Here is a 15,819-nt window from a genome sequence, read left to right as displayed (position 1 = left end):
TATGATATACGCCAATGTTGTCTCTATGTTTTGAGATGAGGAAACTGAGGCATAAGAATTTCACAACACTGAGCAGGTGGGGAGTCCCATATCTGTAATCCTAGCACTTGAGACACTGAGACTGAAGGGCCAAGAGTTCAAGGCTACCCTGGGCTACATAAAGAAACCATATTAAAAATAAACTAACTGTTATAACATGCAATATCAGGGTCAAGCTTTGCACACATGAAATACGAAACAAGAGCCTCTGACTCTCCATTTTTGTAAACCAAAGTATTACAACAGAAACTTTAATTGATTATGCAATTGCCTTATACTCTGTAGCTGTTGAAAGAATCATAATGGCCAGACACTGCTGACTATAATACACTGCACAGTTGCATTGCAGTAATGGTAGAAGACTCTCCAGAGAAGAGCTGTGAGAACTCTTAGACAGGCATTCCTTGCCCCATGCCTTAGGGACAAAGCCAGCTCTAGATCTGGATTCTTTTTTTAGATGATTTCAAGTTCCTTCCTCTTCGAAAGAGAATTCTGAAAGCAGTATAAGAAATATTCAGTGGTGAATAGTATCCTATATGGTGGAGAATAAACAAAATGTAAAATCTCAATTACTAAATATTCTAAAAATTTGCTATTTTTGTAATAAATAGAGTCAAGGAAAGGCTTATAAAAGGAAGATTCAAGCATGACAGATCCTAATGGATTTACAGAAAGATACACCAGAATTTTACTTCCAAATTCAGAAACACTAAGAGACAGTGTTAAGAGCAAGCCATGTGATCTTCAGTAGTTCACTGAAAATCCTGAGGTGGCCATGGTATAGGTCATTACCCTCCCCTCTACACCTTTGACAAAAATCCATAGTGACAGGGCATAGAGGCAGCACTCCTTTCTCTCTCTCTCTCTCTCTCTCTCTCTCTCTCTCTCTCTCTCTCTCTCTCTCTCTCTCTCTCTTTCTTTCATTCTTTCTTTTATTTATTTATTTGTTTTTACATATTTCCCACAGACCACATGACATGGTTAATTTAATTTGACCTTTGTCACGAAGTTTGCTGCTGGTAGTCAGGATAACACTGAGTGAGACGAAAGAGAAATGCAGACTTTACAAAGGAATACGCCCTTCGCTGAAGATAAGGCATTGAGTAAACAGCAGCGAAGCTCTCCATGAAAACTGATCTGACTCAAACATGAGAAACAGATGCTTAAATCAGATTCGGGAAGACACAGCAGGGCAGGGCAATGATATGCAGAGGAGGCTGGCAGAGATTTGTCAGTGACTGCTTCCATTACTTCATTCTCAGGAGAATTTCGAAGACCTCTGAGAAAATAGGACACTATCAGTCACTGAATCACAGATCATCAGGGAGCTATCTTTTAAAATTTGGAACTTTTATTCTTTGGGGGTTACCTGAGAGTTTTTGGTTTATGATTGATTTTTGCTTTGTTTTGTTTTGTTTCTGACAAACTTGAATTTTCATCGCATATTTCATCTCTCTCTCTCTCTCTCTCTCTCTCTCTCTCTCTCTCTCTCTCTCGCGTGCGCGCGCGCGCGCGCGCGTGTGTGTGTGTGTGTGTGTGTGTGTGTGTGTGTGCTCCTATGTGTGTATTCCTGTGTGTAGGGGTGCGGGAGGGACACATGTACGAAGGTGCACATGCTGAAGCCAGAGATCACACTTTCATTTCAGTCCCAATGTTCAATTTTCTTTGAGACAGAATCTCTTTTCACTACCACTGCAAATGCCAGACTAACTGGTCCATAACTTTCCAGGTATTCTGTCTCTAACTTCTGTCTCACAATCGGAGCACTGGGATAAGAGACATGCAAATTACTGCATCTGTCTTTACGTGGATTCTAGAGCTATGAATTCAGGTGCTCAAGGCAGATGCTTTCCCCACTCAGTTTTCTTCCTCGCCCCCAATGTATAGTTTAATAAAAAGAATTTTATATCAAGTCCCCCTTAAAAAGTACCACACTACACAGCATCACCTTAAGGCAAATAGGATATCTCTCTCTTGGAAGAGGGCTGATTTGATTGGAGCAGGGATAACCGAACTACATGGATACACTGGAAGTGAGTGTAAACGTTTGACACCCCCATTAGATATCATTAATTGGGGTGACATTATTATGTCTAATTTATACTGTATCAAACAGAGGCTTCTAAAGGCTGCCTTATGAAGCAGTATACTACTGACTCTTTAATCCCAACGTGGAGGACAGTTTTTTACATCGAAAGTCTTGCCGTGGAGGAGACGAGCTTTACCAACTTCATTAACATCTCTGTATACCTGCTCCACTCTACCCAGAAATGCTTATCTCATTTTTTTTTTCAGTGAAGAGAATCACTTGCTCAATCCTGAAAACAGAGTTCACAAGTAAAGCTCATTGAAATTGTATTTATGGAAATGAAATTGGAAAGAGAAGATAGCTCTAAAGAGAAACAAGAAAACAGTCCAAACAGACAACTAAGATGCCACCATGGATTAGAATGCAGCATTTTTATTGGAAAAGTCCATATGTTAGGCAATTTTCTTGTGAAAAGGTTTGCAAATACATAGACAGGGAGCAGCTGATGATTAAGAATTGGATGATGTATAATATATATCCATATTGCCAATATTATACACACATTGGAAAGTTAGCTTTATTTTTTTCTCAGTATCTCTACTGAAGAATACATTTCAAGTTGACAATAATATCGTGATTCCTCACAACTGGAATTTGCCAACAACTCTCCCAAAGAGTCAACATTGACTATTTTAACAATTTAAAACAAGAAAATAACCATCTATTTACATCTGTTTGAGGTTAAATACTAAAGCACTGGTATATTAAAGGTTTGCAAAACCAGCAGCTGAATATTTTCAAGATTCATCCAGATTAATTATAATGACTTCATGTGGTTTTATATTAACAAAGACACTCTCTTTAATTGTCTTTTCATCATAAATCATAAAGTTAAGCTTACTATGATTTAACTTTGATTTAAATCATTGTTTTTCCTTAAAAGAAGAACTGACTGTATGGTTTTATTTTTTTAAAAAAAAAATGAGGATTCAAGATGATCACATTAAAATCTAACTCATGTATGAAGTCAGGCAATCACTCCATTTAATTGTTATGGAGCAAAATGAGCCTACAGTCAGAGGCTCAGGATCCTCCATGCAAGTCACTCGGTGTTGTTTCAGTTTTTAATTCAACCTTCAGTACATTGTTTCCAAGCACAGAACACTACATACTGCTTACCAGTCAGGTATGAATTTTGCTCATACTTTCATAGGTGCACAAGCAGAAGTTTTTTAAAAGATTAAATTGATTCCTTTAAAAAAACTGGATAAATAATCAAGAAATTCTTATGCTCAAGTCATCAATTGCATACATAGGTGTAGAAAGTAGATATTATTTTAAAACAAATACAGACGCTGCCTAAAACAAATTTTTGAAGATGGGCTTAAAAGCTGCAGTTCTTGAGATTCTCTGGTTATTTCTACAGATAAAGCATCACTTGCTGAAAGCAATGTGAAAAGATGAGTCGCTTGTTCTGGGTCAGAAAACGATATTCACCAGACTACAGGAGGGTGTGTTGCTTTCAGCCATATTTAATGAGCACTGACTGTGTGCTAGGCACAGTGTAAGATGTTGAGAACCCAAAGAAGAAATGATAAGGACTCTGCCCACAAGGCATTAGCCATCACTAGAAGCAGATATTGAGATGGAGAAAGAGTTCTATTAAGGACTCACATCCTCAAAGAAAGGCAAAACAACAGCAAGCACATACATTTACTTTATATGCTAGTGATGAAACTGGGCATATTTAGAGCTGTCAAATGTCAATCAGCCTAAATTTTACTCAAAGTTTTAATGTCATACAAGACTAATATAATTTTACAACCTGAATTTTCATGCATGAGGGAGAAGACAGTGAACCCCCTCCAATTTCAAGCCCAAATCCTTGTAATTATATTAATATATTCTTTTATAGCCCAAAGACACAAAATAAAAGACAATACTGTATGATGATCATTTAGCTCATTTATTTTGGCTCTAAAGAGATGCATGCATTAAACTTGAAGCATTCTACATTACTGAAATATTTACATCATTGTACATAGGATATGCAGGAAATTTTCTTCTTACCTTGGAATAACTTATTAATAGAATTCTACTCTAGGCTTTTCTATTGTGATTCTTCACAAATGAGGGAGGTATTCTAATTTGTTCCAGTTTACCATAACTTGACCCCAAGTGAACAGAGCACACGGCTTTGCCTCCTTTGTACTAAACCATATGGGAATCAAAGACCGACTCCACCAATCTGAACACTCACCACTTTCATTGTTTTCATTGCTGTTGCTCCAAGACATCATACTTGGTGTAACAGTCCTTGTTCTAACTTTACTTTGCCTTGCAGGTTTGAAAAACAGTGCACACCAAAGTTCGAATTACAATAACCAAAGGAGAGTTGGGCACAGATAAGATGACATTATACGTATTACTAGGTTGAGACAGAGAAACAAATTCAATGACCACATAGGGGATTATTTCATTAGACTTAGAAAGGACATTTTCTTTCCATGAGATTCAGTGAATAAGACCCCTATCAATGAAACCCATACCTCCTCACAGATAAAGATAGGAGACCCAGTAAACCAGATTGAACAAACAGAAGGCGGTGGGGAAGAAGATCCGAGCATAGGAGTCCATTTTGGCAATGCGAATATGTATCCTCCCGTGTCTCCAGGCTCCTGTTCGGCAATCTTCAAAGCAACAGAAGAAACTGGCACAGTCCTTGCCATCCAGACACTCATAGCCATATTCTTCATCCCTCTCTTGAAGATGTGTGGCATTGTTCATTTGGATGGTTGCTGATCTGGGACGGATATCAATGGTTGGGGCCTGAGACAAGGTAGGTAAGGAGAGAGATTCAAGTTAGTTAACACTGGAGGTATATACTGTACAGTTTCTCCACAATGTCACCAATGAGATGATGAATCTGAAAATGAGTACTCAGGGAATTGCTTATGACATCGTGATCTACGATGGTAAAATTGAACTCAGAAAGATAGCACAGTTGCAGGTTTCAGATTTTGAGCTTAAGCGGTGCAGCTGGAAATAATATCATCAAGCTAATAGCTACAGCAAGAATATTGAATACCAAAAGAACTCAAAGTATAAGTATTTAAATCAAACTACATGGAGTTTCATTCTATTAATTATTAGATGTGAAGCTGGTTACATGAAGCTGGTTAATGGTACTGCAAGTGAGTAAAATAGAGAAATAAAAATGCATTGATTTTCAAATCAAATTGCATGTCATGCTAACTTAGAGGCAGATAGGAACCTATCATATTGAATAAATATACTAAATGATTTTAATAGCAAATGATAATACGCATGGAGAAATACAGAAGTTCATTGATTTTATACCACAAAGATTTAATTTATGTATTAAGACAATCTAGTTTGTCTAACACTCACCAACTTCAAGCTTAAAACTGTCATCAGTGTTTACATACATCAAATGGGATTGAGAATTCAAAAGGAATGTCATTGCTTGTCAAGTTTTTTAGCAAGATGAACTGCAATTAACAACATAGTAATCTAGTGTTTAATGTTTGACCAATAATACAATTAAAGCAAAACTCAAGGCTTAGTTTTAGCTTTTGGGGTGTATAAATATAAACTACAGTTTCTAAATTAGTTATTGGAGAGAATAAAAATCTCATTTTGTATTTCACAGAGCCAATAGGCCTAGTGATCGCACTGGCAGGCAAGGAAGGAGATTTTTAACTTCAAGTCTGATAAAGACAGTTTTCTTATTATAAAATTCTCAAGTACATAGAGATTAAGTTAATAAAACATCTTTTAACACCTTATTTTAATTAGTGTTTACAGAGTTAAATTTTAGCTTTAAAAGTATATACGTATACTTTTAATATATATATATGAAGTATATATGTAAATTATATACAGTGAAATGTATATCATTTACATCTGAGGAAACACAGCCCATTTGTGCTTTGGCATTATAGAAGCCTTGTTAACTGTGATTACTATTGGCCTTGTTTTGAGCTGAAACCTGTGTAAATAGTGTCTAGTTGATGAATCAGTTCTAGAGGTCTATAGAATTTTCTCCACCTTGAGTGTGTCACCATTTAGTAGACTACTTAAATGTTTACTCATAAAAAAATAAAGCACCATGGAAAGCATTAATAGTTAACTCAGCAGTTGCATGCAGTGAAATTTCCATTCCAAAACATTATACCTTGAAGGAAAACATCCGAAGAAGCTTTGGATTTGTAGACAGAAAAGAGAATTGCATTTTTTTTAATAAAAAGAAGGAAAAGGAAAAAAAGAGAAAGAGAAACAAAATAAGACAAATTAAAAATACATTTTGAAAACGCAGTAAGTAAAATGAACTGAAAGCATAAACATAGAAGGTGGGCTCTGAGATTGGCATAATTTGCATATCTAAACTTAGAAAATGACATTTTCTGATTGGTGATCAAATCCTTAACAAATTAACCCACAAGTACATGACCACAAAGGCCAATGCTGATCAGTTGCAAGGATACATCCTAGTGAATACTTTGCCTGTAGAAAAATAACATGAATTATGTAATTGTCATTAAAAAGGAGCTCGTACGTGAGTTCTGACAAGGAGGAGTGAAGGGCACATTAAATAAAGAAATAAATTTTCAGCTTCTTAGACCTTCACCATCTAGACTGCTAGTAGTTTTGATAAATAGACAAATTGGCTCCAAAGGAGAAAATGCATAAGATTGTCCAGGAATTACATTTTCTTGCTTTCTCTGGTTTCTTTTCCTGTCTGCCTTCAGTTTTTCTTCTTCTATTCCATGAACCTGGGTTGAGGAATCCAACTATTTCTGTCTCTGTAGCAATTTCCACGCTAAAGTGATAAGGAAAGTCAGAGGGGTTTTGTAAAGGACTTCTGACTTTGCCTAAAAGCCTGCCTCCCATTCTCATCACAGATGAGTATCAGTACAGCCATCTTCTTTGAGGGAAAATGGATTAGGAAATGAAGGAGAGGGCTTAAGTAGAGAAACAAAATTTAAAGCAAGAAAATTCAAACAAGAATAGGAAAAAGTGGAGAGGGAGAGACATAAGAACAGACAGGGAAAGGAAGGACCACACACAGTACAATAAATATTTGGGACAATAAAAGAAAGCAAATTTCCTGTTTTCATTAACCAGTAACAATGATGCTATCTTATTTACCTTCCACAAAATCTTACTTTCAAACAAACATGTGTCATTCATAAAATATCTTCAGTATTTCTGGAGGTGCATCAGGATATGAGTCAGATCCAGCTAGAGTTCTCTAGTCACCCCACAGTTCACAGCCAGATAGGTAGCCACTGTGATGTTGCTCATACCTCTCAGAGCAGAAAACCAGGGCAGGGTGTTAATCCAGGAGGGTAGGGCCATTAACTTGGTCATCCTCCCAAAAGGAAATGAACTTTCCATTTCAGGTGGGGCTTCTGTGACCCAGACACTATGCTCAAGTGGGTAAGTGGGAATCTACATGCTGTCCTCAATTCTCATGAAAAAAGGTAATGGCTTTACTTATTTATACTTATGACTCATTCTCTCCTTTCATGGTTTAGCACAAGCAGAAGTCGTCTTACCTGTTTCCAAATCAAGCAGTCACCGAAAATAAAAATTCATGTCAACTGTACAATCAGTATCAACTTTCATTACCATTCATCATGAGTTAGAACCCTCATGTGACTTTTTTGTAATTTTTTTAATATTTTCTTGGTTTGTTGATCTTCACTATAACATTTATTTTTCACACCAACCTTATTTGACATTTTTTAATATATCTATCTTATTTTATATCAGAAATCAAAGACGGAAGGCTAAGTAACTTGCCCATGGACTATTAAGCCATTAGTTTAAAAAAAAAGATACACGTATATATACAATGAGTAGAAGTCTTCTAGTTGAAAAATGCATATGTGTATAGAGACATACACACACACACATACACACCCCTACTCATGTGCATATACACACTAAGTTATTTACAAATTGGTATGACTGGTAAACTAATACAAGAACCTAATGTTTGGAATACCTTTGGTGTGCATTTTAATTAAAAACATAGTAATTTAAAAATGTTATAGTAAGTTGGGCAGAAAGATGAAAGTCAATGATACGTAGGATAATAACTCAAACATGAATGCATCCCTGAACACTGCTTTAACCTCCCATATTGAAGACAATGTACAACTGTATTTGCATAAAGAGTCTGACTTAGAGTATCTTGGAACTATGACCTAACTAATGATCATAAATAAACCTGTATGTTCTGGACAAAAACTTACTTACTCTCTTTTTTATCATGGAATACAAAATGCTGAGTCTCACTGTGCAGGTAAGTTAACCAATCCAAACCCACACCAAACCCAATGATCCTTCCTCATAAAGAGTTCATTTGTCTTGACGGGAAATGATACATACAGGGTTTTTCTTCTTTTTGTCTTTGTCCTTGCTTGGTTTCCGATTGCTGACAAAATAGTGCAGGGTGCCATACTCCACCAAAGCAGAAAACACAAAGATGAAGCAAACAGATACGAAGAGATCCATTGCTGTAACATAGGAGACCTTGGGCAGAGATTTCCGGGCTATGGTGCTGAGAGTAGTCATGGTCAGGACAGTAGTGATACCTGCAGAGAAGTACAATAAAAGAAATGACATGATGTCATCAGTAAGGTGAGTGTCTGAAGCGCAATACTGGTGATATCCCTTCTATTCAATAGCCTCTGGAAGGGAGGAAAAACTGGAAAACTGGAGTTAATTCACTCTGTCCAAAATACTCTGACTTTCATGTATCAATTATGTTGATTGGCACTGAGTACATAATGGCAAATATAATAGATGTAGTTCTTGGTGCTGTGTGTTTTAATGAGAGGAAACAGTATGAATGAAGTTAGGAAAGAAAATCCTGATATCAATTTCTGGTATATACCATGGAAATGGCAGGGATGGAGGAAAACTCCTTAGACAGAGTTCACATAGGAGAAATTTAGAGGCATCCACACTTAAACTGAGGATAGTAGGTAAAGTGAAATCAGTTTTTTGGCTATTAATAAAGTAATGGGCAAGGTTGGAGCAAAAACATTCGTGTCTATTTATAAAAATTTAGAGTGCCTGCCATCTGTGAAGAAGCAAGGAGATCAAGGGGATATTGATGAAATAGAAGCTGTATTAATCACACAGTAAACATGTAGTGTAGGACATAGTTTTTCTTAAACAAGGAGAAATCATGCAAAATTACTGAACAGGAGAAATGGGTGAATTTGAAAGTGACATCATCTAATTAAGGTTTGCACAAAGAAAATAACTACCTCAGAATTTACCAAAACATGCAGAGCACAAAGGAATGATATTCTGTCCAGGCTAGTATATAGTACAGATGAAATAAAAATGTGGATAGCCTGACATCAACTGATTTACTCTGTACTACATTTTTAATTTCCATATACATATTTGAAAATACAGGGAAATACATAGAATGAAAGCTCAGGAAGCTGGGAGCTATTGAATCATCCTGATTTGGGAAGTGATGCAGTTCTGGGAGTCTCCACCCCTGGTTTTTAGAGGGAGGCCCTTCTTAGGATCCCATTGGTTTTGATAGTGTTAGGGTTAGAGTTCAGCATGGAAAATAGTGGTGAATCTTAAGTCTTTGTAAACATTAAATAGTGTACTAATGTATGTAGATAGCACTCATTGGAGGATTTGGACTGTCATTCAAGAGTTCATGTGTTAGCAGTCTTCAGCTTGACATTTTGGGGGCATGGTGCAACATTTGACAGGGGAGGAAGTTAGAACATTGGAGGTGCACATATGAAGAGATATTAAGATGCCAGCCCTATTCCCTCTCCCCAATTCCTATCTATATGACATAAGAAGCTTCTTCCTTTATGAACTTCAACCGTGATGTCCCATGGCTCAGAAGAAGAAAGTCAAGTGACCACATTATGAAACCTTTGAAACTTTGAACCAAAATAAATCCCTCTTCCACTCATATTGTTTTATTTCATATGCTTGTGACACCAATGGAAAACTGACTAACACAGAGAACTGACATCGAATAAAGTCTCAAGCATGGTTAGATGTTCGTGTTGTTTATTTTGGAGATGATCTACTTCCTAAGCTAAAAGAAACTAATTAGGTTGGGTACACATTAATTCAAATTGAACTTCTTGATTGTACCTAATTGCATCTTATATTTTTGTAGAGAATGTAAAATACTGAATTGGAAACTGGGCCCTCATTTTCACAATCAGGCCTGAAGCTATACTTGAACTTTGAAAATGTGAAAACATGACTACTTTTGGTAGATACCACAGATGAGTTCATTTTAGAAGACCTGGCATGTGACACTTAAATCAAAACCAATTCTGACACATTACTTAAATACTGCTCTTGCAAAAGTGAAAGACGCTATTCAGGACACAAGGAAGTTCATCATAGCTATGCAATGTGTATCTTGAGGAACTGCCTATCATTTTTCCAGGGTGCTTCCTGGGGTCACAGAAAAGAGAAAAACTATGATGTTAAAAAATAGGGAAGTCGCCGGGCGGTGGTGGCGCACGCCTTTAATCCCAGCACTCGGGAGGCAGAGCCAGGCGGATCTCTGTGAGTTCGAGGCCAGCCTGGGCTACCAAGCGAGTCCCAGGAAAGGCGCAAAGCTACAAGAGAAACCCTGTCTCGAAAAACCAAAAAAAAAAAAAAAAAAAAAAAAAAAAAAAAAATAGGGAAGTCTTGGTTTGCCCTGATTCATTAGCAAGGTAACTTGATGTCCTCTTGACACCCAGTTTTACTAACTGAAAAGATTAAAATTCTCTTGCCTTGGCAGAAGAAATGAGATACACAGTTTTTGCTAATTACTCCGGTCCTGGCATGAAGTGAACTTCTCAGGGATGCCTTTTCACCTCAGAATACTTGAGTGAAAAATACCAACATGTGTTTTCATCACCCCTCTCACTATAGCATGATTAACTTTCACCAGCTACCAGCTGTGTACCACACCAAATTCATGAGTTACAAGATCCAGAAATATGTCCTCAGAAAGCAGCCAATATCTCCCAATATTTCCAAGTGTTGTCAGTGACTCTGCCATCATAAAAGTCAGCTGTATCTGTTCCATGACAAGAAATTCAAAATCTGTAGGTGCTCAAGGTAATCTCATTTACATTTTGACTATAAATGCCTGAAAAGATCATGGAACTTCACAAATGTACAGGCATGTTCTGAAAAGTGACTGAACACTTGATTCACTTGGAATTAAAAAACAAAAGCCCAAATGTGGACTAGGCTTGAGGTAAATAAAATATGCTGAATCTCCAGGGATGTCCTTGCCCTGGAGGAGATGGGAATGGAGGGTGGGCTGGGGAGAGGGCGGGGGGGGGGGGGGGGGGGGGGTTGGAGGAGGGAGGACAGGAGAATCCGTGGCTGATATGTAAAATTAAATTAAATTATAAAATAAATTTTAAAAACTACAAAAAATATGCACATCATGGGATGGTATTTTGGAATATTCCTTTACACTGCTTGAAGAAGTGTCACTGTGTTTGGTTTAATAAAAAAAATGGCCAATAGCTAAGCAGGAGGTATAGCAGGGACTTCTGGGCAGAGAGAGCTCTGGGAAGAATAAAGGCAGGTCACCAGACAGACACAGAGAGAGAGAGAGAGAGCAAGATATTCAGGAGGAGTCATGTGGCAACATGTAGATGAATAGAAATGGATTAATTCAAGTTATAAGAGCTTGTGGGACAAGCCTAAGCTACATGCCAAGTTTTCATAATGAATTATAAGTCTCCCTGTAATTTTTTGTGAGCTGACAGCCCAAAGAAAAATCCATCCACAGGGTGGGAATAAGGTTCCCGTACTTCCAAAATATTTTTAGTGATAGAAAGGTACTGTTACATTTAAGAAGCACTGACCTAGAGAACTGAGAACAAAGTTCAAATAAATATATGCTCAGCTTGGCTTCTCTCCTTGGATGACAAGTAGAACTCAACAAGTCTTCCCAGCTAGGACAAACCCATGTCCAATTTTCCAAGGTGCAGGCTTGTTAACAACTGACTGTATAACTTTGTGGATATTGCTTAACTTTCAGCACATTTGCATGCTTATCTCAGCTCTAAAATATGATAATTTGTATTATCACAACTTCTTTCTGTGATGGTTGCAAAACAGTAACAGCACCAGAAACATAGAGCATCACTGACCTATAAATGATCAATGGAGAAGCTGCTTCTGGTCTTATCAAGGGCCTTTACTCAACCCCCCTTCGTCTCTTTCTTTTCAAATGGTTTGCTGCTAGAGAACTCTTGTTACTGAGTGATTGAAATAAATTGATCATGTGGTCATAAAAGACATATTGGTCAAAAGAATCCAGCCTTCAAAGGGAAATACTGATTGAAATGTTTTCTTTAAAATAATTTTGGTAAGATGGTATATTAGACTATATCAGAGCATTTGTTACATCTAATCATAAACATATCAATTAACTGAAGAGTTACTGAGGCAGTAGCATGTTGGAAGCTCTCTGCCAGAGATGAGCAACATATCTAGGGTTTCTCCTGAGAGATAGTGACGCACTAACAAGTAACACCCTGCAGTGTTAGGCTTAACAGATTTGGAGTTTGCTTCAGTATGTGGCATCAGACAGGATGTTTGAATTGTTGAATAGGATTTGTAACACAAAGTACTGCATATATCAGAAAAAAATCAAAAGAACTTCATTTTGAAACAGATGGAAAACTAAATTGGGTTTGGAAGAGGACAGATATGCAAATGTTGTCTTTTTCTCAGTAATCGCTTCTGCCCTCAGTTTAATAACCTGGTACAGATCATTTTATCAGAAATGAGGAGAGTCACCATCATTTTTAAGACTTTTCTCTGCTCAATGTGCTTTGCATAGAATATGTTGCTTTAGCCCAATAAAACCCTCCAAGTTAGAAAGCAGGAATGATATCTGTTTTGCATGTGATGAAACCAAGGCTCAGAGAGAATGAAGTTTATTGCACAGCCTATTGTATGTATGGCTGGAAATAAAGATCACTGAACATCAAAACCCATGTTCTGCTACTGCTTCCCCATCAGGGGTTAGCAAAGGTGTGTAGTACCAGGTTGCACATAGCTAATGAATGAGTTTTGCATAGAATGATCATTCATTCTGTAGAGACAGGCTGTAATGTTCCTGTGCGTCAGTAAACTTTGGTTTGGTTTGTGGAAGTCTTCTTTCATCTATAAGAAAAAGATGAAAATCAAAGACAGGCGTCACCATATCTAAAATTTTGACTAAATTGCAAATGATCATGCAATAATATTGTTCCCTAGATTTGTCAATAAGTGTTTCCCACTTTTTAATCATTTAGATGGATCTTCTGGAAAGAATCAATTTAGTTATTCATAATTATTCATCTTGGAATTAACCAGGAGTGGTGTGATGGGAAAAGGGTAACAGTTGATTCTGGAAACAACAGTGCCCTGTTTACTGTGCTTCCATTTCCCAAGATGCTGAAACTTCAACTTCCACCTGAGCAGATTTAAAATTCTGCTGTGACATCACTAAGCAAATGATTGAGAAAGGATAAATGTGGTCAGCTCTCATGAATGTGTGTGGAGAGGCTAAAGAGTTGGGGAGGGGACAAAATTCTCTTGAAATTAAGTTTTTGTTGGGTTTTTATATTTAGTTAAATTTATTATTTAATTGCACTAAAGAAATCCTGTGACAATTAAAGAAGACAGAGGTATAGAATTAGTAAACCTTAAATATAACAAATAGATAAATAACCATATTGAGTTTCTTTAAAATAATAAAAAATACATTTTTCATTTAGCTTTTGAATTCCAAGTGAATCCACTGTAAAGGAGAAATACTAATGATTTTCTCAGGCATTTATCTTGAGAGAACAGAGCACCTAGAAGTACATCTCACCTAAAGATGTTCTTGCAGGAACAGCATCCTTATTGATCCAGAAGGACACCCAGGATAGGACCACGATGAGTGTGCAGGGGATGTAGGTCTGGATGGTAAAATACCCCATTCTTCTGCTTAGATCAAAATACACAGACATGACCACATAGTCACCTGGAACAGAAAGACAGAGTTATGGGAAAGCTCATCAAACACATAGTCAACTCTCTTACAGACTTCCTTTCAGAATTGACTTGGGGCTTCTTTGAAAGCTCTTTTCTAGCCACTTGGACAAAACACAATAACAAAATTGTAAAACACAACACAGCTGGAACTGGAGTCTAGGCCTCCTAGCAGAAATGATACTATCAGTGAGAAAGTAGTGTTTTTGAGTCTTAAAAATATTTCTTCTTTCAGATGACTCAGGATCTTGCCTTCCATATGTAGCAACAATGTATAAGATCTTCTTTGGTGTGAACGGGAGGGATATCCTTTATGCACAAAGCCTTGCTTGATTGCCATGCATTGTACACTCTGTATCAATTTTCCCTTATTACTTCTGTATATACAAACCACTGGGAAATATCTAGGTGATTGACACTCAAAGAGTTTTATTTTGCTCAAAATGGTAGTTCCTTTTCCACGATGAGATATTTCCTCATGCTTTCACTGAATCTTATGGTAGTTTCACAGCAATTGCTTTCTTCCACGATTTGGGTGCTGATAGTAGAGGTGCTGTCGTTAAGTTTTACCTGTGGGAATCCCTGACCCTCGCCTCTTCCCTCCACTCTCTCACCGTCAGTTGTTAGCATACCGCGTGAGTGGAAATGGGCAGTCACTAATATCTAATGGACACATTCATAAACTAAAATCAATACTTTAGAAGTATATTATGAGACAATTGGGTTTTAAAAATTAGAGTGGGTGTAACGTGACGTTCAGATCAAGAAAGGGTAATATTAGGAGATGAAGAAGAATGGAAAGTAGGCAGAATGTCACATGAAGCATGAAAGAGCATACACCACTGTCGTTTTTTTTTTTTTTTTGTTTTGTTTTGTTTTTCTGGTTTCTACTGTTACAGTATCTTTTTTTTCACTTTTTGTGGTAAGTAAGTGCATACAAATGCAATTGATAGTGAAAATGTAAAACCTGAAGTAAAGCCCCATTGATTCTGAATGGCCATTCTAGCGCAAGTATGTATTTGAGTGGTTGGTTACCTTACTCTAAGTGTATGGTATACATATTTGTGGGTTCCTTGCAATAAACTGATTTTGTCTTTTTAAGTGAATTTATTATTTTTTTTTTTTTTTTTTTTTTTTTTTTTTTTTTTTTGTTTTGTTTTTCGAGACAGGGTTTCTCTGTGTAGCTTTGCGCCTTTCCTGGAACTCGCTTTGGAGACCAGGCTGGCCTCGAACTCACAAAGATCCGCCTGGCTCTGCCTCCCGAGTGCTGGGATTAAAGGCGTGCGCCACCACCGCCCGGCGAATTTATTATTTTTAATGTATTCTGGAACTTGTCTATAATCCCAGCATGAGACAGAACAATTGCCTAGTTTAAAGCCTGCCTAGCAGCCTGGGCTACATAATGAGTTCCCAGCCAGCTTGTGCTATATAGTGATACCGTATCTCAAACAAAGATGGAAACAAAACCAAAAACAAAAATAAAACAGAAAAACTAACCCCTCCCAAGAATTTATATAAAAAATGCAAGGAATATATTAAAAGTCTCTAAGGAATCAAAGAATAGCCATATAGCTATTCATGGGAATAATATACATATGGTTATCTAAAGTCACTGAATTTGAGAAGTGATTATGCATAAATTGTTTGTAAAACCCCTTGTCACCAGTTTGTTCAATGCC

General features: G+C 37.0%; 1 protein-coding gene across 2 annotated transcripts in view; it reads right to left on the bottom strand.

Annotated features, from left to right (window-relative positions):
* Positions 1–2,480: 2,480 nt before the first annotated feature.
* Gabrg2 (gamma-aminobutyric acid type A receptor subunit gamma2) overlaps positions 2,481–15,819 on the bottom strand; it is an 88,170-nt gene continuing 74,831 nt past the window's right edge. The window contains exons 7-10 of one of the 2 annotated variants that reach the window (XM_052758482.1): positions 13,980–14,132; positions 8,489–8,694; positions 6,267–6,290; positions 2,481–4,897 (exon numbers count right to left, since the gene is read on the bottom strand). In XM_052758482.1, coding sequence (XP_052614442.1) covers positions 4,622–4,897; positions 6,267–6,290; positions 8,489–8,694; positions 13,980–14,132 — 659 coding nt within the window. In that variant the 3' untranslated portion in view covers positions 2,481–4,621. The remainder of the gene's footprint in view (positions 4,898–6,266; positions 6,291–8,488; positions 8,695–13,979; positions 14,133–15,819) is intronic. The other variant, XM_052758483.1, reaches the window with a different exon arrangement.

Source organism: Peromyscus californicus, unplaced genomic scaffold (genome assembly GCF_007827085.1).
Source record: "Peromyscus californicus insignis strain IS unplaced genomic scaffold, ASM782708v3 Scaffold_3__1_contigs__length_106647218, whole genome shotgun sequence".
In the NCBI taxonomy this organism is placed as follows: Eukaryota; Metazoa; Chordata; class Mammalia; order Rodentia; family Cricetidae; genus Peromyscus; species Peromyscus californicus.
This window is presented reverse-complemented; position numbering and strand designations above follow the sequence as displayed.